Raw genomic sequence first — 22,027 nt, forward strand, 5'->3', positions numbered from 1 at the left:
GGAGTAACCTTATCCACATCCACAGGAGTAAATAAAACAGGCGCCCAGTGTTTTTTTTTGGGGGGGGGGCTTAACATTTACTCCAGTATAAGCTTTTGTTATTCATTGCCCACTTTATCATTTGTAGATCCAGGTGGGTGGCCATGTGGTCTCAAGCAACAGAAGCTTGGGTCCAGTGACACCCAACAAATCTTAATTCTGGGCATAAGTTTTGTGTGCATGCACACTTCTTCAGATACATTGAGATGCATTGAGATTTGTTTATTTAGCTGGCTCGCAGCAGCTCTCTGAAAAAGTGTACATGCACATGTAAGCTTATACCCAGAATTAAACTTCGCGAGTCTTAAAGGTGCTACTGGACTCCAACTTTGTCCTTTATCATTTGTATTCATTGAGTATTCAGAAGTATTTTAGATTTTAATGTATACACTAAATGCTATCATAAATATTTTCATTGCTCTGCTGCAGTGGTTCTCAACCTTCCTAATGCCATGACCCTTTAATACAGTTCCTCGTGTTGTGGTGACCTCAAACCATAAAATTATGCAAGTGTTCTTTTACAGAAATTAAACCAAAACTGACCAATGGCATGAAGATCCATTGTTCATGATGGTATATAAATTGTTTTTTCCCCAGGGTTTCTAAGTTCAGTTCTGCCTCTCGTCCCACCATGCTGATCTCGCTCTTTTCTGCTGCTCCAGACATACAAACGCTCTATCTTGATCTACCCCACAAGACTGTTGTATGGATGGCACCCCTCCCCCGCCAAGCTGCTTGCCCTGCCGTGACCCTCGTGAAAGGGTTGTTCGACCCCCAAAAGGGTCCCGACCCCCAGGTTGAGAACCACTGGTCTACTGGATCCCTTTGATGCACCTGAATAAGTGAACTGTCGTTCACAAAAGTTTATGGTGGAATAAATTAAAGCTCCACTGGACTCCAACTACAGTTTGGAATAGCTCTCCTTAGTCAACTCCGTGTATACAGCAAATGGACCCAGCAAGCAAAGAGAGTCGAGGGAAACATTCTCCATGCTGTACTGACTTTCTACTTGCCTGGGGTTTTTTGTTGTTGTTGTACACTAGGGAGCATGCACAGCCCGCCTCTAGTGGCTCTTTACACTGCACCCTCTAGTCTGCGTAGAGCAAGCCAATTAAAACAAGCCCCCTTATAAACTTATTTCAATATCATTTATTATAGTTCAATAATGTGTATTTATTTCAAACGACCAAAAGGGCACGCCCACTATCATCTGTACAAGAGTCGCTTTCTTCCGGGCTGCCAATCGCTCTCACGCAGTGGCCTCTAGAGGTCGCTGGTCACAACGTGGTCGCGGTACTCTCCCAAAGAGGACCAAACTCATAGCCACAAAAAGCACTTCCGGCTCTGAGAAGGATGCGCACAGAACGACCGAATTGAAAAAAAACGACGCAACCATAGAGATTTCAAGACCTGCTGCTCCCTTTGCATACTTCGGTAGCCCGCGGGAAACTGGAAGTGTATAGTTCCCTTTTTCTACCTCTATATCCCCCCACTCCCGCTTTCCTAAACCGGGCGATGGAAATGGCTCTCCAGGCGGGGGGGGGGGGGTTGCTGCGGGCGCATGCGCACTTCAGAGATTGCTGGTGGGGGCGGTTTCTTCCCCATGATGAGATTCCGCGAGAGCGAGAGGGGGCGTGGCCTAGAGGGAGATGGGCGGAGCCAGGATTAGAATTTTGGCGGGCGGCTGAGGCGAGGGGAGAGCGGCGGGCGGCGGAGGAGGTGAGGAAGCCTCAGTTTCCCCTAGGGAGGGGGGGGATCACGGGATACCTCCGTAGCAAGAATATTTGGGAAGGCATGTTTGTGAGGGCCGGTCATCAGAGCCCATGCCAGTGCTGGGTTGGGAACTTCCTGGAGAGAGGGATGCCATCCTCCAGGTGGAACCTGGAGACTTCTCCCCCTCCCCCCCGGTTTTACAGCTTGGCTCCATGCGGGAGAGATCTGTTCCCCTGGAGAAAATGGCTGCTTTGGAGGGTGGCCTCCATTATCCCCCACTGAGGGCCCGCCCACTCCCTGCTCCCTAATTGCTCCTCGTCAGTCAGCGCTCCATGAAGGTCTCGGGAGGGGGGGGGAGGCTGGCTCGATCTTAACCACTAACGACATGCGAGGGCCATGTGTATTCGAAATTTAAATGGAGCAACCTTTTACCAAAAAATGGCTCCTTTCTGCTTTCTTCCATGTGTTCCGTATGCCGGAAGACTCCTGTCGAGCTCCCAAATAACCTTCTAGCTGTTTCCATTTTGCATGCTTTCAAATGCTTAATGGAGGGTATCTGAGTGGGCTTGGAGCAGGGCTGGGCATATTCTAATAGACGGAAAGGTTAGTGCTGGTCTATGACTAATAAAGATTGATTGTTATAAATGTATGTGAACAATATACAAGGCTCTGAAACAGTAAGAATAGCCCAGATCATTGTAAAGTTAGTTGAATATGCAATTTAGCCTAGGAAAACAGTTGCTGTAGTTGCCAAATGCAATTGCATACAAAGCCCTTTATAGCCTTGCTATGATAAAGAAATACAATAAATAAGCCATAAGTTACACAAAAATGACCACAGCCCCATGTGTTTAAAGGGGGCCTGTCCTCAATCTCATAATGAATTCGTAAAGGGGACTAAGAACAAAGGGGCTCTTTGTGGCTTGGATGATTTTCACTCTCAGTCATCTTTATGATGTTCCACACAAATTAGAATTTTTCCTTCCTAAGTCTCTCATATTTATCTTGTTCTTTCTACTAAACAGTCACTTCTCCTGAGAAATCTTAATTGGTGCTGTGAGAATATGGATGGTGAGTTTTGAGCTGTCTGGATTTTATTTTTACAAGCATGTATTCATTGCACTTGCTGTTCTTGGATGGGATTCTCAGTCAACTACCATCCAGGTACTGAGCTTCAGATATTCTCAGATCTCTTACTTACTCAAGCCTTTCTAATATGCATATATGGTGACCCTGTCCATCTCCCTCCCCATTTCTGACGGAACTGCCCAAGAAATGTTTTTTCCTCTTTTCTGAACTCTTATCTATCCCTCCCTGTCCAAGTACAATATTTTGGCTGTTGGCGCAGTCAGGAACCTTAGGGAAGGATTGGAAGCCCCCTTCAACTTTAATGGCACTCAAGATGTTTTTATTTTTCTAAATTAACAAAATAAAAGGGAAACGAGGTTGAAATTTCTAATGTAAAACCAGTACATTCACAGACTTTAATTCTTATATTTCAGGCTGAGACTTTCTTAAGGTATTCAGAATTATTTAAATTTTTATGTTGAGAAGCATTTTTCCAGTATTTTCCACACACACCAGCAAACTTTCTTTGAGTGGTCTTTGACTCTTGATTTCCCAAGGGCTGGTACCCCCTACTCTCTATACACTAGTACTTGCTTTGAATTTCTAACTGACTCTTAAGGTCCCTAGAAGCAGTTTCTAATCGCACCAAGGTCTTATTGTGGTTTACAAAGGTCAGCCTGGGAGGTGGAAAGCAAGTGGTGCCACTTCTGAATAGGCTTGAATCTGAGACCTGAATTGTGCATTGCTTTATTCTATTGAACGCTGTTGTTAGATTGTGGCGTGCACCCTAAATTGGGTTTCCGATTTATTTGTGTTGTAAGGTTATCTGTTAAGCTTGATTTTTGTATTTATATCATTCCAGAAGATGATAATTTAGACTTGCTGACTTCCTTGCTAGAGGAGAATGAGGCAGCTGCCAAAGATGATCCAGAAGAGGCTGAAGGTGGAGACCCCGACGAGTACAATGACCTCTTTGATGCTGATGATGATGCTTCATACACGGAAGAGCCAGATGCTGATGAGGGAGAATCTAGTGGCTGCCAGGAAAATGTGGCAAGGTTGTTTGGAGATGTGGGTGACCTCTCAGAAGAGGAGGAGAAGGGAACTGTGCAGGATGTGCCTCAATCTCTACCAAGGGAGAAGACCAATGAAGATCTGCAAGGTTTCTCTCTTTTAAAACTTTATTATTCCGTAAGAAAATCAAGGAGACAGGAAAGAAACAAAAGCATATCAAATAAGCACATTCTCGAAGGACATACTGTCCAGAGTATTATTACAAAATGGGCATCAACATTGACCAATCCTAATTCTAACTATTTCATTGCCAAATTTGCAAGGTTACTTAAATTATCATTATTTCTTTAGAACACTGATCACTGTGTCTCAGTTTAGATATCAGCGTGTTAGAGAATTCAGGTACCAAAAGCTCCCTGGCACCTAAAAGAAAAGGCCTGCCTATGACATATCTGCACAACTGTGAAAAGTGTACCAATTAGTAGAGTGACTTTTTCTAGCTTTGCAAATAATTGCTACAGGGCATGTTACATCCCAAACAAGTGGGTTTTCTCAACGGCAGCAAAAATGCAACTAGTATGAAAGTTCCCAAGTCCTTGGGCTAGGTTTACTGTGCTCCTCTAAAATGGATTGCTAAAAGAGAGAGAGCCTTGTGTTTGGCTATGAAGAGCTGCTGTTGATTAAGATGTTTAAAAACATTTAGTATTTCCTTTTAGCATTTCAGGATAATAGAAGTGGTCACTGGAGGCTGTTGTGCAACCAGAAGGATCACCAGAGGCAACAGTAACCAGGAGGATCTTTATAATTTCAGATGGGCACTAGCTAGAAGTCTTTTGGAAAACACAGAGTTTGGCTTTTCTTTATCATAGCTTCTCTCTTGTAGTTAACTGTATCCTGTTTACTAAACTTTCTACCAAATGAGATCAGCTGTTTCCATATTCTATCCCCCACCCCTCAGATGAACTGAGGCAATTGCAGCTGCAGATGAAAAAATTACAAGAGCAGTTACAAATGACAGCAATAGGTCAGCCAGCAAAATCACCCACAGGTAAGAAAACTGCTGATAATTTGTTTTTGTTTTATATACATGCTACTTTCTCATGTAACATCAAGTATCAAATCTAAAGTGAAAGAATATACTTGAAAATAGAACAAGACCCATTGATAAAGGCTAGATCAATTTGCAGATGTTCAAACTAAAAGCAGAAGTCTCCACACAATCAAACGTTGGAAACTCTAAAGCAGGCTTTATCGGCCAGGGTTTTGTGAAACCTTGGGGTTTCTTGATGGCTCTAGAAGGGTTTCCCAAATGGATGAGAGTTGATTAATTTTATATACTTTTTAAAATTTGCTAAACATTTATTGTGCAGTATATGGTCATATCAACCTGCCCCCTCCCCTCCCAAAATGACCAGTTATAGTCTTGTAAAGGATGGGAAGGGGAGGGGCCCTGCGTGGGCACGTACATAGCTATGCATTATAGTCTTGTAAAGGATGGGAAGGGGAGGGGCCCTGCGTGGGCACGTACATAGCTATGCATCCCAATCATTCTGCACGATTGCACCACTTTTGGGGTTTCCTGAATGTTTCAGGGGTTTCTCAGTGGTAAAAAAAATAGTTGAGACAGGCTGATCTAAAGCTTTAATCTAGTATCTAAACAAATTGTGAATTGCTAAATAAAGTGCAAGGATAGCTGATTGCTAGAGCACTCAGCTTCTTGACGCTGTGAATTTTGTATAAAACTCTGGAAACGTTTCTGAATGCCCCGCTTAGAGTAAAAAAGTCGGATCTTGCGAGTATCAAAATTATTAGAATACATTCATATCAGTCATAAACCTGAGCTTTAGCATGCTGCTCGTCCAAGATGTCATGATTATTAGGAAAGATTGAAATGTGCCATTTGCACTCCTTTCTAAACAAGGAACCATGAACAGTACTTCCATGCGAGCTATAAAGCTGACACTTTATACATGCAGTCATAAGACACTCCAGTTATAAAAAAGTGACTGTGAAGCATCTTGGAATCTATCAGTCAAGGCTCATGACACTTAAACTTACACCACAGTATCTGCCAGTACAAACAACATATGAAGAAGACTCATCAGCCACGATTATCACCAAACTGAAACAAAGCTAACATAGATGGCTACGAACGTTACAAAATTCTTCTTTATTATTAAACCTCAAGATCCTCCACTTAACAATAGAACCTGTGGCCTGATGGATACTGAATAGAATTATGTAAACATTGGAATGCACAGAATGTAAAGAATGATTGAAATTTATTGGAAATAAGGAGAGCCACTGAAGAAAGTGATTGACAACAAGTGTAAATCTGGTTTAATAATAAAGAAGAATTTTGAAATGTTCATAGCCATCTGCGTCAGCTTTGTTTCACTTTGGTGAGTACAAGTAACACAGCATTACGTGTTTTATTTAGATACTATTACTGTGACTTTCTGTCCAGTGGGAACCCACTCATGCCACAGTCCTAATCTGAAATTCGACCTGATGTGCCTACTTTTCTTTAAATTAGGTGCTAAAACCTCTGATCACAGGGATCCCGGTATATCTACCAGTTTGTCTCCTTTAAGATTCCACAGAGCTTCATCGCTAGGTTATTCCTGCTGTTCAGCATACTGTTTCTTCCCTGTGGTTTTTGCTGGAATGCAGAATGGGAAGGCGACTATAAGCCGCTTTGAGCCTCCTTCGGATAGGGAAAAGCGGCATATAAGAACCAACTCTTCTTCTTCCTATTCCCCCGAATTTTTGTAAGTTCCCAGCATTATTTTGACATAGAGGTCATCATGAAGTCTCTCAATTTTTTTTTTTTGGTCAATCAGGTAAATTGCCCCTTGTCCCTTTAAAGGAGAAGAAGCCTCCCAAACTTCAAGAGTCACCATGTTTCTCAGCTCAGCTGGACCATCTTGTTCTGCCTTCCCAGGGCCAGAAGCTGAAACCTTTGCTGCCAGGTATGGTGGTCAAAAACTCCCCTGGACTGGAAATACCATGAAGCTCAGTTAATATGAGCCATTTGAGTTAGCGAAGTGCAGGAGAAATAAGTTTGTTTTATTTCTGAAGAAAATGGGTTTGGTGATTAATGGATACTGCAGCCAGACTGGAGGGCGAACAGTGAACTTTTCATCATTCTGTGAGAAGAGTTCAGAATATTTTGTCCACAAGGAGCATAGAAATGTAAAAACAAAGCAGGGGTATCCCAGAAAGGTCCTCTGATGTTGAGGAAGAAGGGAGGCATAGTGCACTGCTCACCTTGATCTCAACCAAGGTAACATAACACTGAGGGGGGGAGAGAATTAAAACCATACATTAGTACTGTACTAGACACCTGTGTGGCCATAAGTGCTTTTGGCAAGATTCTCTGGCAGTTGCTAGTTTCTGAAAGAAAAGCTTCTCAACTGGAAATGATTATGGATGGGTGGCCATGGTTGGTTGATGCTCTGATCTTGACAGAATTTTAAAATTCCCCATCGTATGGTCATTCATTCTTCTTTGCTCCCTTCTAAGAGAAGGCAACCGGGGCTCCAAAGCCAGTGTCAAGTCCTTCATCGAAGCCTCTGAAGTCTGTTGCCGGGAGGAAGTCTGATGTGAGTGTCAGTCAGAGATCTCAGACACCACAGAATTCCAGTGTAATTAAACCAGACGTTTCCGTGGAAACCTTTTCCGGGCTGAGATTAAGGTCAGCAATCTATGTGGAAAAGTGACTTTGTATCATAAAAGCACGGGGAAAATGGATCATGGTGCAAAAACAACTGTGTGACCTGTATGAATTTGATATGTCTTGTGCATAAATTTTGTTTGGTTGTGGCGCAGTATGAAACCCATCTGCAGCCAAACAAAAGCCCATTCAGAAGTAGGCTTCAGATATTTCCTCAGGTATCATTTATATACTTCCAAGCATATCTTTGCTGTACTGAGCTACTAGATGACCATATTTGACTTTTAAAACTGGAAGCACAGATTCTCTGGCATCTGAGTTCTATATCCAGTACTAAATTCTGAGCTTTTTGCCTGACTGCAGCACAAACACTTGCCAAGAGAACCTTTGAATATAATGACTGTACAGATTGGTGCAAATCCAGAGATGCTGGCTGAGTCCTAATGAGATGCAGCAGTTCAGATGCCTAAATCTATCTTTCAACCAAGAAATTAGACTGTGGGTTTATAATAAAGTTCCCGCAATTAACAATAGAATGTAATGACATTGCCAAATGTTTCTTTTAAGATTTCTACAGCCTCTTGTTCTTCTTCCTTCTCTGCTGGAAATGTTCATACTGACTAGGTGAAGAATATTGGCTGTTGCCTTGAACAAAGGCAGTTTGTGGCATTTTACATTGGGGATTTCATAAATAGTTTCTCTCATTCTCTTTTCACACTGTCATTGTAGAAATCCCCGTGTGTCTTCGGCTGAGATGAAGAGAAAAATGGCAGGCCGGACATTTATTAGACTCTCTCAATTACAAGACAAGCTTTCATCAGGGAATCTTGAAGAAATGGACTGGGTCACTTTTGGCGTTATCATAAAGAAAGTCACTCCTCAGAGCTCCAGTAATGTAAATGGCTTCATTCTTTCCTTTTGTACTTTCATTGTGCCATTTTCATGGCTGCTAGTTGGGCTATACATCTTCTTGAGTTTTTAAAGATAAGTCACTGACTTGATTTCTAAATAAGTGTAATCTCTTACAGTGCTTCTCTGAATGTTTGTTTTTGCCCATGCTTTAGCAGGAGTGCTGGGAAGGGCATCCTTTTTGCCCAGACATTCTGGGTGACACCTGGGAACTTGGCCTCTGCATAACTTCAGTTGGTTAGCAGGGGTAGAAGTTTCCTTTGGGGGGGGGGCAGTGGTGACAGGAAAAATGAGGCCTGGCAAAAAGCTCTGCCTCCGTCCTTCTGGGAGCTGCAATAAGGCAGATCTACATCGCAGGGTGGTCTTCTTTAAAACACAGCATAGGTAACTGACAGTTCCATGGTAGTCAAAAGTCGATCCATGGTTTTTTGGCATCTGTTGTTAAATGCCACGCTAGTCAGAATATGAAGGCATCTTGCAATCCAGGTTTCATGATACCTCTTGGGCCCATTATGCACGGCCGCCGAAACGGCGATTTCGGGTCACATGGAAAACGCGGAGGGGGAAGACGCGACGCATACCGGTTATACACGGGGCGGGGCGCGACGGCGGCAAAACCCAGAGTAACCGATTATGCACGCGGCGATCCGGGCGCCGCTTCTGGTTGCGCCCCGCTCACCCGGAAGCTGCGCTTTCTTCCGCGTTTCACTGACGCGGCTTTTTCGGCGGCATGCACCGAAGCTGCAGCCGGTTGCAGCCGGCTCCGTGCGTTATCCGTGATTTTAGTCGCCGCCATTCCACCCCGAATGTGCGCTAAAACCCCCGTGCATAATGGGTCTTGTAAAGGCAGGGCTGTAAAAAGAGGAATGCAAAAGCACTGTTAGAAGTTATCTTGTAGGTTTTGTGCCACAATTTTGCTTCATTGTCCAGTTGTACAAAATGGCTGTGTTTCATCACCATTTTGCATCAGACCTGCTGCTGTAGCACCAGGTTTCAGTAAGTGAGGAGCCAGAAAATCTCCAGTTCATATCTCAACATGGCCACAGGCTGACTTGGCTATCTTTGGCAAGCCATTCTCTTTCAGTCTCAGGCCTCCATGTGGGTGTAATAATACCTGACAGGGTTTCTGCAAAGTTCCTTGAAGGCATGTTTGTTAAGTGCTTGGAAAGTAGCAATGCAAATGCTTCTTAATGAAGAACAATACACAGTTTTAAGTTTCCACTCTTGTCTATTCTGTGCCATAAGCCCCTTATAAATACTAAAGCAGAAATCAGGTTTGGTTTCATTTGCCAAATTATTTTAAATATCCCTCAGTATCACAGAGAGCTAAGCATCTGGATTGGTACAATACTCAAGGAAGGGAGAAGGCTGAAGCATTTAGAAGACCATGGAATTTGTTGGATTTCATCTTCCTTACAGGAAACATGTATATGGAAACATTGTGCTTTGATGGGAGGGGAATGATTTGCAGGGTGACCCAAGATCTGTAGGTAGAATGACATTCTATTCTATTATAGAATGTGCATTCTATTTATATGACTTCTTCCGATCTCTTCCAGGGTAAAACTTTCAGCATCTGGCGTTTGAATGACCTGCGTGACTTCAGCAAATGTGTCTCCTTGTTTCTCTTTGGTGAAGTTCACAAAGATCACTGGAAAACAGACCAAGGCATGGTCATTGGGCTGCTCAATGCTAATCCTATGAAGGGAAAGGAAGGGTCTAATGAGGTATGTGTCCCCCACCACAATCGATTGTGTTTTTTCTTTTACACATTTTTTCTTGGTTCCTGCATCAGAAACTCTCAGGCTTGCCATATGCCCACCTGCTTTGCGTAAGGACCCACTCCCAAGAAATGAAAATAAAAATGGCTTTCTTAATGACACTCTAGGAATTTCTCTGTGGCCTTTATAGATTAGGAGAAATCCCTCCTAAAATCCCCAGGCTGTCACTTTGAAATAACATCCTTTGCAAACTTCACCCTCCCTGGGTGTCAAGGCTGACCCCCCTTGCCCTGAGAAAGTTCTTTCCTCTGTCTTGAACCTGGAACCCTGGAGTTGATGATGCAGCTGAGGTTACTGTGGGTTTGAATAAGGGAACTCACAGCAACACTACCATAAAACAAAATAGGCTTTGTAAAGAAAAAGAATTTTAAAACAATATCCCAGTGAAGGTTCAAACCCATAAAAACAATAAAGCTGACTTCCTTCTCTCACTTTTTGCCATCAGGTCTAGACTACCGAAATCAGATTCCCTCGGGAAAACGGCTGCTTTGGAGGGTAGACTGTGGCATCGGACACAGTCCCCTCCTGCTTGAATAGCTGAATCCCTTTGCTTGCAATAATCTTCCATCCATTTTCTGCCAGTGGGGCTCTGAAAAGAAGTTCTGAGATGGGAGGAGCCCATGGGGGCAGTGCAGCAGATTCGGCTTTTTCCTCCCATTTCTTTTCTATTGTGTGTGAATTCAACAAGGCAAGCGCTTCCCTCCCCCCCCCCTCCCCCCCCGCAGAAAGAAGCTTGCCAGGCCGCAGGCTAATCGACCGCTTTGGCGGCCGATTTGCTTGCAGCCTGGGAAGTTTCTCGCTGCGGGGGGGGGGGGTGCCGCGGCCCGGCGGTTGGGGACCAGTGGATTAAAGGATACAAGTAAACTGAATGAATACATGGCATAATTAACCACTTCTGACAACTGTTAGGAGGTTCCATACCATGCTTCTTACTGTGATTGAGGTAACTTATGATTACTATCATTGAGGTAATTATTATTTTTTATTTTTTAATTATTCAATTGTTTATCAGTCATGCAGTCTTATGTATGATAAACAATTGAATAATTAAAAAATAAATAATAAAATAAAAATAAATAAATGATTGAGGTAACTGGATTCCAGATGGATACTCTCTGCAGATACAAAACTTATTTCTCTTAGAATTCTGAAGTATCCCCTGTTCCAACAGTGGAGATAAACTAAGAGTGGCTCTTTATTTTGGGGGAGATACACAATGGTGTTGGCTGTCTCCTAGTAATGACATTTGCTCAGTATCTTTGTTGAAAGTTAGTAACCTCTGTTTGTTTTGCTTCTCCTTAGGTGTGTGTGTCCGTTGATCATCCCCAAAAGATCTTACTTTTGGGCGAGGCCATGGACCTGGGAACCTGCAAATCCAGGAAGAAAAATGGAGAGCCTTGCACGCAGCTCGTTAATCTGGTGGGTATACTTTCCCTGGGTTTCCATTACCCATGTATGGATGTTGGGGGGCCTGTGTGTGTTATTTTTGGGATGTTACAATAACTTGTAACAGGAATATCGCAGATAAAAATGGATTTCCAGCCAACAGATCCACTCCTTCTCCCCCCCCCCCCCCACATACACACTATTAGGGTTTGTTGTGCTGGATAGTACTGAGAGTTAATTTCTGACGATCTCTTCCTTCAGAATGACTGCGAGTATTGCCAATATCATGTCCAATCCCAGTACCGACGGCTCAGTTCAAAGCGGGCAGATCTGCAGTCATCTTTTTCAGTCACTCGGGCTCCAAAAAGGAATGTGAAAAAGGCCCTTGGTTTGAAGGAGAGACTTTGTCAAGATGGATTTTATTACGGAGGGGTTTCCTCAGCTGCCTATGCAGCCTCAGCGTAAGAAACCGTATTTCCTTACCTGTTTACCTTCACTGCTGCTGTCACTAAAAGTAAAATCTTGTGCCAGGTTAGAAAGTTCACTTTCAGTAAGAGCAACATTTTCTCCTGATACAGACATTGGGGCCAATGGTATTGACCATTCTCTGCCTTGAAAAAAGTAATCAGAATGCCAATTTGTAGGCAGATCTACACTGAGGAGCTGGTCTGTAGGAAGTGGTTAGTGGTGGAAGGAATGGGGTGGATGGACCGGCTTAGGTTTTCCAAAAGGTTTGGAAATCGTGTTGGGGAGAGGGATTTTTCCCCCTTGACACAAGAGTGAACGCTCATGGTTGTTCAAAGTGGATTTGTTATCATTGCCATCCTTGTCATAATCATTGCTCCTTGCCATAATTTGTTATCATTGCCATAAAAAATTAAATAATAATAATAATAATAATAATTTCAGGGTTTTCCCAACCTTTCATTGCCTACTTCAATGTGGGATGCCTCTCCCTCTTCAGGGCTTACTGTAAGCTTTTCAGCCTCTGAGAATTGAAATTCTTTGGTTTTGTACTGGATAGCTCAAGGTTTCTTTTTGAGGAAGAGAAACACCTGCTTAAGCAGAATGGGAGCCAGTTTGGACTATGCCCTATGGACGACATGCCCTATGAGCTTGGCTTTCTGTGTCAATGTGCTGTGTTTTCCTCTCCTTCAGCGCAGCTGCTGCTGTTCCCAAGAAGAAGATCCAAACCACTCTATCCGATATGGTTGTGAGAGGAGTTGATAGAATTCTGCAAGAAACAAAGCAAAAACTGGGTAACCCTCCTACAGCATGTGTGGTCTTAAGGCATCTTTGCAGTTGATAAGCTTTTCCTCCTGTTTTGGCAAGAGATCCCAACATAATTCTTCCCAGTCATCCAGACACCAGCCACAATCTCATTAGCAGGCAAAAAACTGAGTTGCCATTTGGTTGTTAAATATTCCCTTAAGTAAAACAGGCCAAGACCTTGAGATAAACTAGGGCGGATCAGTGCTGGTTAGACAAAGATAATGAATGTGGATGTGAAGTAGGGTCCATTTCCAGTGGGTGTTTTTAAAAAGATGCTACTGAAGAGCCAGTTCTTCAGATGAAGCAAATGTCATTAAAGTATTAATGTCTGCCAATATGTGCCTTTGACCACTAGGGGAAACGTTGTTTGATGCTACGTTTTGACCTTGAAGTAGGAACACTTCTTCCTGAAGGGGCATTTGCTATCACTGTGAGACATGAGTCTTGAAAAGTGTAACAGAATCGTGTGATGTTTGCTGTTTTTCTACTTCGTTCTCCAAACACAACGCTCCAGTAGATACATTTTGTAATAACGCAGAAAACCAGTGGCACCTTAAGCACCAACAACATTTTATCATTCTGGTTGGAGATTTCATAAAACAGAGCTACTTCTTCAGATACAACGGGAAGAAAGAAAATAATTTTCCTCATTTTTACAGAAAATTGTAGAAGGGAAGAAGAAGATGGAGTAGAGTAGAAAGAAGCCTTGTGTAATAAATCAGGTGAAGGTCTGTGTGGGGACTTGAACCACTTGGGTAGTTTAATGGATCAGCCACACACACCCCTCCAGATTCTCCTTTTCCCTCCGAGTGTTCTGTGTTACATGGCCATGGGCACTAACCCTGGGCAACTTGAACCATGTCCCCTTCTAATCAGTATTTGAAAATCAAATTAAATCCTGTGCTTTCAAATGGCGCCTTGTGAGGGACCCGTGTCTTGTACTCTTCATGCTAGATGCTGGTGCAGAACACTGTGGCAAGAGGCAAAGTGTGGCCTTGTGTTTCTTTTATGCAGTGGTCTCATCCTAGGTTTAGACGTTGTGCAGGTAGCTTCATGTAAACTGGACTATTCAGCACATACGTGAGACCTTGCCTTAATGCATGCTTTTCTTAGTTTTCAAGGAAACCTTGGCCTACTTCTTTTTTTCAGGTTTGCCAAATCGGTCTTTACCGTGTTCAGAGGAATTCAAGGAACTGTTGGCCTCACCCTCCGTTGGGGCACAGAACTTAAAACAGCACTTAGCCAAAGCTAGTGCACCAGGTACGTGGGAAGGGAGGCTAGAATGCATTTGGCTCTTATGGGAGACTAACTTCAAAGCCCGTTCCTAAGAACGGGCCTTGAAAGGGCCCTGGCCCCCGGCTGGGCAGCTCGTTAGCAGGGCTGGAACACAGCTCCTTAGCAGGCCCAGCGTAGCAGGCCGGGAGGCCCACATTAGCAAAGCCAGCCTAGCAGGCCAAGAGGCCCTCGTTAGAAAGCCCTCCACCACCATCCTTTGCCCAGGGCTCTCTCCCCTTACCCGCTGCTGACTCCAGGCACTGAGGCGTCTGAGGGCAAGAGAACAAAGGGTCGTGAGAGCAAAGAGGCTAGAAACAGAGAGCGGCAGGGGCAGGGCCAATCAGGGCAAAGCTGTCTGCACCCTGATTGGCCCTATTCCAACTTGGACAGCCGGACACGTCCCACCCCCTGGGCTGTATCATAAATATATAGAGGAACAACAATGGATAAGGATAGGCTGCCACCTCAGCCACTTATTTTCCCCTCCTCTCTTCCCCACCTCTTGCCAGCAGGACTGACCAAGAAGCCAAGCTCAGTTGTCCAATCCATCTCTGCCTCTGCCCTGATAAAGCAACAGAAGCAGCAAATGCTGGAAGCCAGGAAAAGGAGGTCTGAAGAGCTGCAGAGGAGGTAAGGCCCTTGGTGATTGTGTGTGAGGAAACGGCTCTCTTCTTGTTCAAAAACTGATCCCCAGGCCAGTTGTAAATTATCCAGCATATCCTATCTGTTTTCATGTCTTGCATGAAACAGCCCAGTAAAGCAAATAAATGTATTACCCGGAAAAGAGTCAAACGGCCGCCTTGCTGAGCCCTATGCCTGGGCCGACATTAGTAGGGCTGGGGTGAGCCAGCAGGAAAGGAAAGAATGTGGGAGTGGAGGAAGGAAAGGACAATATTCTGAGGCAAGGGCAGAGCAGGAAGCAGAGGCAGACTCTGATCATTTCCTTCTTATGTGTATTTAGGATGATGTGAAGGCAGCTGTCATGCCATGTGATCACTAGAAGCCCAACAGAGGCCTTCAAAGTTCAGAGAACCAGGCCAGTGGCCCTTGGCACCAGAAAGGTTCAGGTTTCCCAGACTAGAATTTCCCTTTTTAATAGATCATCTCACACTTTCCATCCCTTAGCAGGCTGTTGTTCCCACTACAATTATGCATGGCAGCAGTTATTCTCCTTCCCCCCCGCCCCCCCCAAGATACAGAATCTTTCACTTGGTGAAACAGGACTAGTGGATAATTTCCTTTATTAATTTCCCTTATTAAGTCTAACATGTATCCTGACTTGGGCATAGTCACCAACCATGTGTAAAGCTGACATACAAATGTTACACTTCCGATAGCCTAAAATTCCATATACATTTTGTAGATACCATTCAGTTTTATTGGAGTCAAGTCTCAGGAAATAAGTTTCAAAATGAATTAATGAGATATACAATAGGATTGACCTCCCTTAACTGCTCCCCTCTGTCCCCTGCTCTCACATTCCCGAGCTAACATGACCAGTAAATGGGCCGCACAGAGATGATCTCTGTTTGGCCCCTGAGACTGGGTCTTGCAGAAGTATGGAACACAATGTAACAATTGCAAGTCTTCCTCCAGCCCCCTGGTCTCATGGATGTGATGACTGCAGCTTCTGTCTTCTGATTTAAGGTTTCTGCAGACGACAAGTGATGCAAGTGCCCCAGCACTGCCCTCTTCCTCAGGGCCACCTGTGCTGCTGTCTCCAACTCCAGGGGCTGAATTTCCCAAAGCTGCAAAGTTGTCCAGCCCCCAAACGCCCAGACTTGGCATGGGCTTCTCGGAAGGAGATGATATTCTCTTCTTTGACAATTTGGCTCCTCCGGTATTCAAACCAAACAGCTTGGCGGAAGCAAAAAAGGTAATTTTTTCTTAGAGGCTGTGAATGCTGCCCATAAGATGTTTGGTCAAATGGCATGTGATTTTTTTTTCCCATTCCAAGTCAGCTTGAAGATCTGCCATTGATGCTGGTTTTGTGGATGGAGTGATGGCTGCAGATTTTGATTGCATTTTAAAATAGCTTTCTGGATTGAATGCTTTATAAATTGAATTTAATAGGATAACTCTGAGCCTCCTATAAACGAAGGAGGATGGACATTCATTCATTCGGACTACAACAGCTCCTTTGACGTCATTCACCCCTCTCCCTCCCTCTGGTCTAGAAAACAGCCAATTTTAAATACTGAAATTTTACATTTTGGACCTGCTGAGAAGTGTGTATTTCTAAGCCAATGAGTGAAAGAGTAAGGGCATCCAGTGACAACAGAGCTATCCAGTGACAACAGATGTGAAAGGGAATTCCACATTTTCCTAACTGTATGCAAGTTTTCTGATGGGGTGGGGGGCAAGACATCTGTCGCCTTCAGAGAAATCATTCCAATTCATTTCACCAATTTAAGATTGAGGCTGTGGATAGATACATCACTTTGTTCTTTCCTGCATAACCAAAAACATCTTGAACAGTCATTCCTCAACATGGTGCCCTCCAATGTCTTTCCTGACTCCCCAAACACAAATTTGCTAAAGCAGAGTTGTAGTTCCATATATCCTCCACATTAGACCGAGAGATGCTTCAGGAGACCCAGGGAGGCATTGCCTTTGTATCTGTGGTGAAGTGTCCTGCCCTTCAGAAGTTGCTGCCCTCCTAAGAAGGTACTTAAAAGGTAAAGGTAAAGGTGTCCCCTGTGCAAGCACTGAGTCATGTCTGACCCTTGGGGTGACGCCCTCCAGCGTTTTCATGGCAGACTCAATACGGGGTGGTTTGCCAGTGCCTTCCCCAGTCATGACCGTTTACCCCCCAGCAAGCTGGGTACTCATTTTACCGACCTCGGAAGGATGGAAGGCTGAGTCAACCTTGAGCCGGCTGCTGGGATTGAACTCCCAGCCTTATGGGCAAAGCTTTCAGACGGCTGCCTTACCATTCTGCGCCACAAGAGGCTCTTCAGAAGGTACTTAGCTTGGTACTTTTTGATATTTTGTGATTGGCAGTGCCTCACAAGGCAGCCATCTTGTGGTTGTGCCTACTATATTTTCTCAAAATTCTAAAAGCATCCAGAGCCTCAGTAAGACTGGGAACACCTAATGTAGAATTTGGCCCACTTGCTTAAATGGAGCAGAGAAGTGGGATATATTTGGTCTGCAGCTTAAGAAAGCTCCATTGGACTTCCTTGCTTGAGCATGTTTGTGTCCTCCAAATAGGCATCTTCTGTCTTCACTCTTTTCAGATAGCAGCTATAAATAAACTGCGTGTAAAAGGCCGGATCCTCTCCAAAATTGACCCAAACAGCATAAAACGGAAACGATCTGATCATGACATTCTAGAGCTTGCTGAAAGAGTGCAGAAAAACATTCCTGCACTAGAAGGTATGTCAGATCCAAAGCTTAGCCTTGTAACTCTGCCATAACACAGACTTGCTCCCAGGTTTAGGTGCCTGCTGCAGACCCACTGCAATGGCAGGCTGGCTCCAGAGATCTCCCTTCAGAGGAAGAAGCAGGTAGAGCAAATCTGAACGAACAGAAGTGATTGGTCCAGCCCCTGTAGAAGCAGAAACAACCATGAGCCTAAATGGTTATACATGTGTGCATTTGTATAGGAGTTGAATTTATTGTGTATGGCCATAGGCCGTAAGAGTATAAAACTAACGGACATCTGTGTATATCCTGTCTCTTTGATTCTCTAGATAATGATGCTGATGGGATAGAACCTGTTCAAAAGAAACGTTGTGAGCAGCTTGCGTATTTGGAGTGTGAAGAATTTCAAGAGATCTTGCATGCTAGATCCAAACACACAGGGGTCCTTAAGGAGGTAAGCCTAAAGGGAAATCCTGTTGAAAAATCTTTGAATATGAATTCTGAATCTTAAGCAACTGGAATTGGGCAAATGCTGGGCTATTTTCTGCCTTGTGACCAAAGGGCTCAAAATTAGTTTGGCGAAGTAGCAGTCCGACATGAGAGCTAGACACTTACTTTAGCTTAGTGATGTGATGATGTCTGGAAGAAGCCTAATGTTTGATTAGAATCCCCTATTTGGTTTCAACTAAATATATATATGAGCAGATTCTGATATAAAAGGTTCTCTCTGTTATAGCTGCCAGACCTCCCATTAACCTCTATTGTGGCAGCGGGAGAAAATTTAAATAAAAGCTCATTGGTGTCATGTGTCCTGCATTGTCGCTTCCAGGGAAATATCAGAAGTGATGAAGGGTAGCTCTAGGAATCTGTGGGAGCTCTCTTCTTTTACTATAGTTTTCCATCAGTTCCTGGAGCTACTCTGCATCACTTCCAGGTTTTCCCAGAAATGATGTCACAGGACACACAACAATGCCCTTCACCATGTTGCTGCCCCTGAAGCTCCCTTTCATCTCAGGGTAGTCGTGGAGAAGGAATCTAGCAATCCGTTATAAAGCCTTACTTTTAACATCAATCATGCTATAGTGTGATTAGTGTTGTGCGGGGAAACCTGGGATCACATCTAGAGTGTTGTCAAACCTCACTCTTTCTCAGCCTCACCTGCCTCATAAGGTTATTGTCAGGGTAAAATGGAAGAAGGGGGCATGATCAAAGCCAACCTGAGCTCCTTGGAAGAGGGGCAGAATAAAAGCCTTCTAGATAAACAAATACCAGCTGTGGTTATTCAGGATTAATTTTCCTCTCCTGTGTCATAGTTTGAGGCAGAGGTGCAGGAACGCTATTTCGAGCCCCTGGTGAAAAAGGAGCAGATGGAAGAGAAAATGAGGAGCATCAGAGAAGTGAAATGTCGCGTTGTGACCTGCAAGACTGTGAGTGAGAACCCAGCTGGCCAGTGTCTGTTGTTGTCTGTTTTGTAGCTGCGGTCTGGGGGGCAACAAGCTCTCATCCTGCACAGCCTTGTCTGCTGGTAGCTGGGCCAGTGCTAGTAATGGAGCACACGAGGTCCCCACAAGCAGTGCCTCAGATCCTGCACCCTTGTTGCAGGTTTTCTATTTGCTGCATACTTGACTAGGAATGAATCCATGCTGGGAGGCACCAGCCTGGAGGTCTCAAAGGAGCTAATTTCAGATGGATCATCCACCTGAGAATACAGTAACAGAGGGCAGCTTTCTTACAGTTCCCTAAGGAGCAGACTATTTTTTTGCCTCAGTCAACTGTGCTTTCCTGTAACAACAATCTTTATTTTAAAGAAACCTCTGGCTCTTTCAAAGTGTTTCTATCTCTCTGCTTCCCCTACAGTGCAAGTATACCTATTTCAAGCTGCTAGATTCCTGTGCGGAGCAAAATCATGACTATAATTGGCATGATGGCATAAAGCGATTTTTTAAGTGTCCGTGTGGGAACCGAGCCATCTCTCTTGACAAGCTACCCAAAAAACACTGCAGGTAGGAGGAGCATTTCTTTTTTCTTCCCCAACAGGCATTCACTCTGAACTCTACTTGCTAATCATTCCCTCCAGTAGAAAAGTAAGGGGCTCCTAGTCAATTCTGTGGCAGAGAAACCCCATGACCCAGAGAGACGGAACAGCTTCTGGCATATCTAAGGGGCGCCCTGCATCCGTGGGGATTTGAATGGGGGTAGATACACAGCTGTGTATACAATTGGCATGCAACAATTGGACTCTTGCTCTCCAGTCCAATGGAGGACTCCAGTCCAGACCAATGGTTGGGGATATGTGCTGGGTGGTGCACAGCTTGGGATGGGGGTTATGTCCTTTATTCTAGATGCACAGTCCTCAGAGCATGGATGATGGAACTGGGCATTGGGAAAGGCCAGGTCTCTTACAAACAAATTAGCTGTAATTCTTTTTCAGGCAAGAGCCTATTTCATCCACTTTGCATGCTTCAGGGCCATTCGGGCATGGTGTGTGCCTTCCACCGCCCCAGTTACTGCTGCTTTACAGAACATATTCTGCGATGTTTCTGTCAAAATAACTATTTTCTTTCTGCTTGTCTTTTAGTCATTGTGGCCTCTTTAAGTGGGAACGTGATGGAATGCTCAAGGTGAGTGCAGACCGAGGCTGCCTGCCCAGGTTCACATCCGTGATTTGCTGGGGACATTTCTTGCATCTTAGTGGTATTCTTTCCCATGTGCTTCTGATGCCACAGGGCACTTTGGAGGGCACATACCTGCTCTGTCGGTCAAATGGCAGGTCCTAGGCAATCACAAGAACTATGAGGTTATTTTTTAAAGCCACTTCTTTTCTTGAAGACTTGGCAACTTAGAGTTGCATTTCCAGAATTATTAGTTTAGAAGTTTTCTTGGGTGAGCCTTATTGAAGGGAATGGGAGTTGTGGGCATGAACTCCCAAGCGGATTGTACCACACTTTGTTAACAGCAGTAAACTCTTGTTTTGCTTCCTGAAACTGTCTTAAAGTCCCTCTTTGTAAATTCCCCTTTCTAGGAGAAGAAAGGTCCCCAAATCGGCGCGGAAACTCTTCTACCAAGAGGAGAAGAACATCACAAGTTTCTTAACAGATGAAGTAACTGGAAAACCCCTGAAGTCCACAAGACAAATTGATTTAAGACCCCATGGTTCTAAGTATCTCAGTGAAGGATGGGTCTCTTCTGAAAGACTCCGTCAGGGGCAGTCTGACCTCTTGACTTACTGGGGAAAGTTCCTGTCGGGGCACAGGGGAGTCTACAAGCACCACATGGGACCCCTTTAGACTGATGACTCAGCCCTTGTTCCCACCACAGTGTCTGGCCCCCTGCTTTCCAGTCTTCCTTGATGTTTCGGATTAAATCTACATTTGAGTTAGGAAGTGGTACATAGAAAGCTTTTAACTTACTGTCCCAAGAAACTGAGTGACCATAGGACGCTTCTCAGGTTGGCTTTTGCCAATGATGTGCTTTCCACAGATTTATCTTCAGCCATTTTAGTCAAGAGATGTTTACAAAGAAGGGACACTGAAGTCCAGAGATCCAGCCGCCACGATATCCAGGCCAATAAGAGAAAGGGCCCCCTGTCCTTCCTTGTCGTCTTCTCAGCTCAACAGCACAGTATGACTCCCATGCCTTGCCAGTCCACACACCTTTCTAAACCTAGGACAATTCTTTCACCAGGCGCTGTTTTTCTTTGCCTCGACTCCTGGTGCCATTTCTCCAGCTGGCACTTAAATTCTTAAGCTTGTTCTACACCTGGATATATATATATATATTTATCAGCAGTTGAGAGAAGACAGGCTGCTTCGGAAAATAAATTGTACCTGTAAAGCATGGTGGTCTGTAAGAAGTGAGGAGATCCCTCAAAATTATGGCAAAGTTAGTTGTAGTAGAACAGCAACTATATAAAGTGATGTATTGCCCTTCAGAGAAAGTCCTTAATTGGTTAGCCTCCCATCTTCTAGATTCATGGCTTGAGCTGTGCATTTTGTAAAATTCTTACCCATCTGTCATATAGCTATTCTCACTATGGAATGCTTTTGCAGTTTTGTCCATTCCTACTATTGTTTCCAGTCAATAAACAGCAGGGTATACAACTTGATAGATATTGGAAATGGATTGAGAGTTGTAAACACGAACCTGTAATCAGGGATTACATTTTTAGCATCTACCTGGAGATCCTATGGATAGTCATCATAGTGCATGCTGTGAGTTTAAGTAGGCCAGCCTGTATTTTTACAATAAAAAGTGCCTGGGTGTCATTTATAAAAGCCAGGGGTTCTGTCTGTTTTTCTACAAATGTTTGGTGGTCTTGCTTTGCCCAAGTACCATAAATGGCTGGCGGCTTTAAAAGATAGTTTTGATTTTCCTGAGAACTTGGTAACAACGTCTTCGTTGTGTTTAGGAAACGGAAGTGGTGATGTAACTTAAGCAGGTGAAGGGACAAGTGACTCTTGCTTTTAAAGGATAAATATTTCCATTGTCTCTTGATCTGAGAATGGCTACAGCTCCTCATTCTACTTCT

General features: G+C 44.0%; 1 protein-coding gene across 4 annotated transcripts; it reads left to right on the forward strand.

Annotated features, from left to right (window-relative positions):
• Nucleotides 1–1,661: 1,661 nt before the first annotated feature.
• On the forward strand, nucleotides 1,662–21,773 carry MCM10 (minichromosome maintenance 10 replication initiation factor). Of its 4 annotated transcripts, none has more exons than XM_077337964.1 (20): nucleotides 1,662–1,758; nucleotides 2,778–2,823; nucleotides 3,683–3,982; nucleotides 4,793–4,882; nucleotides 6,678–6,806; nucleotides 7,360–7,531; nucleotides 8,240–8,405; nucleotides 9,979–10,146; nucleotides 11,503–11,619; nucleotides 11,848–12,047; nucleotides 12,745–12,845; nucleotides 14,008–14,118; nucleotides 14,643–14,763; nucleotides 15,781–16,009; nucleotides 17,373–17,511; nucleotides 17,829–17,953; nucleotides 18,813–18,926; nucleotides 19,357–19,502; nucleotides 20,078–20,120; nucleotides 20,522–21,773. In XM_077337964.1, the coding sequence occupies exons 2-20, from the start codon at nucleotides 2,817–2,819 to the stop codon at nucleotides 20,597–20,599; spliced, it is 2,556 nt and encodes an 851-aa protein (XP_077194079.1). In that variant the 5' UTR covers nucleotides 1,662–1,758; nucleotides 2,778–2,816; the 3' UTR covers nucleotides 20,600–21,773. The 4 variants fall into 4 exon arrangements, with proteins under 4 accessions (XP_077194079.1, XP_077194080.1, XP_077194081.1 ...); XM_077337965.1 differs by having other exon boundaries at nucleotides 14,646–14,763; XM_077337966.1 differs by lacking the exon at nucleotides 1,662–1,758 and adding an exon at nucleotides 2,127–2,355 and having other exon boundaries at nucleotides 2,778–2,916.
• The last annotated feature ends 254 nt before the right edge of the window (nucleotides 21,774–22,027 follow it).

Source organism: Paroedura picta, chromosome 5 (genome assembly GCF_049243985.1).
Source record: "Paroedura picta isolate Pp20150507F chromosome 5, Ppicta_v3.0, whole genome shotgun sequence".
In the NCBI taxonomy this organism is placed as follows: domain Eukaryota; kingdom Metazoa; phylum Chordata; class Lepidosauria; order Squamata; family Gekkonidae; genus Paroedura; species Paroedura picta.

Bases quoted from the DNA above. Each gene is read 5' to 3' on its own strand.
- MCM10 (XM_077337966.1), top strand. From the start codon at position 2,889: ATGGGATTCTCAGTCAACTACCATCCAG. The intron at 11,620-11,847 runs GTGGGTATACTT...CTCTTCCTTCAG, and splicing joins GCACGCAGCTCGTTAATCTG to AATGACTGCGAGTATTGCCA. The intron at 12,846-14,007 runs GTAACCCTCCTA...TCTTTTTTTCAG, and splicing joins AGAAACAAAGCAAAAACTGG to GTTTGCCAAATCGGTCTTTA.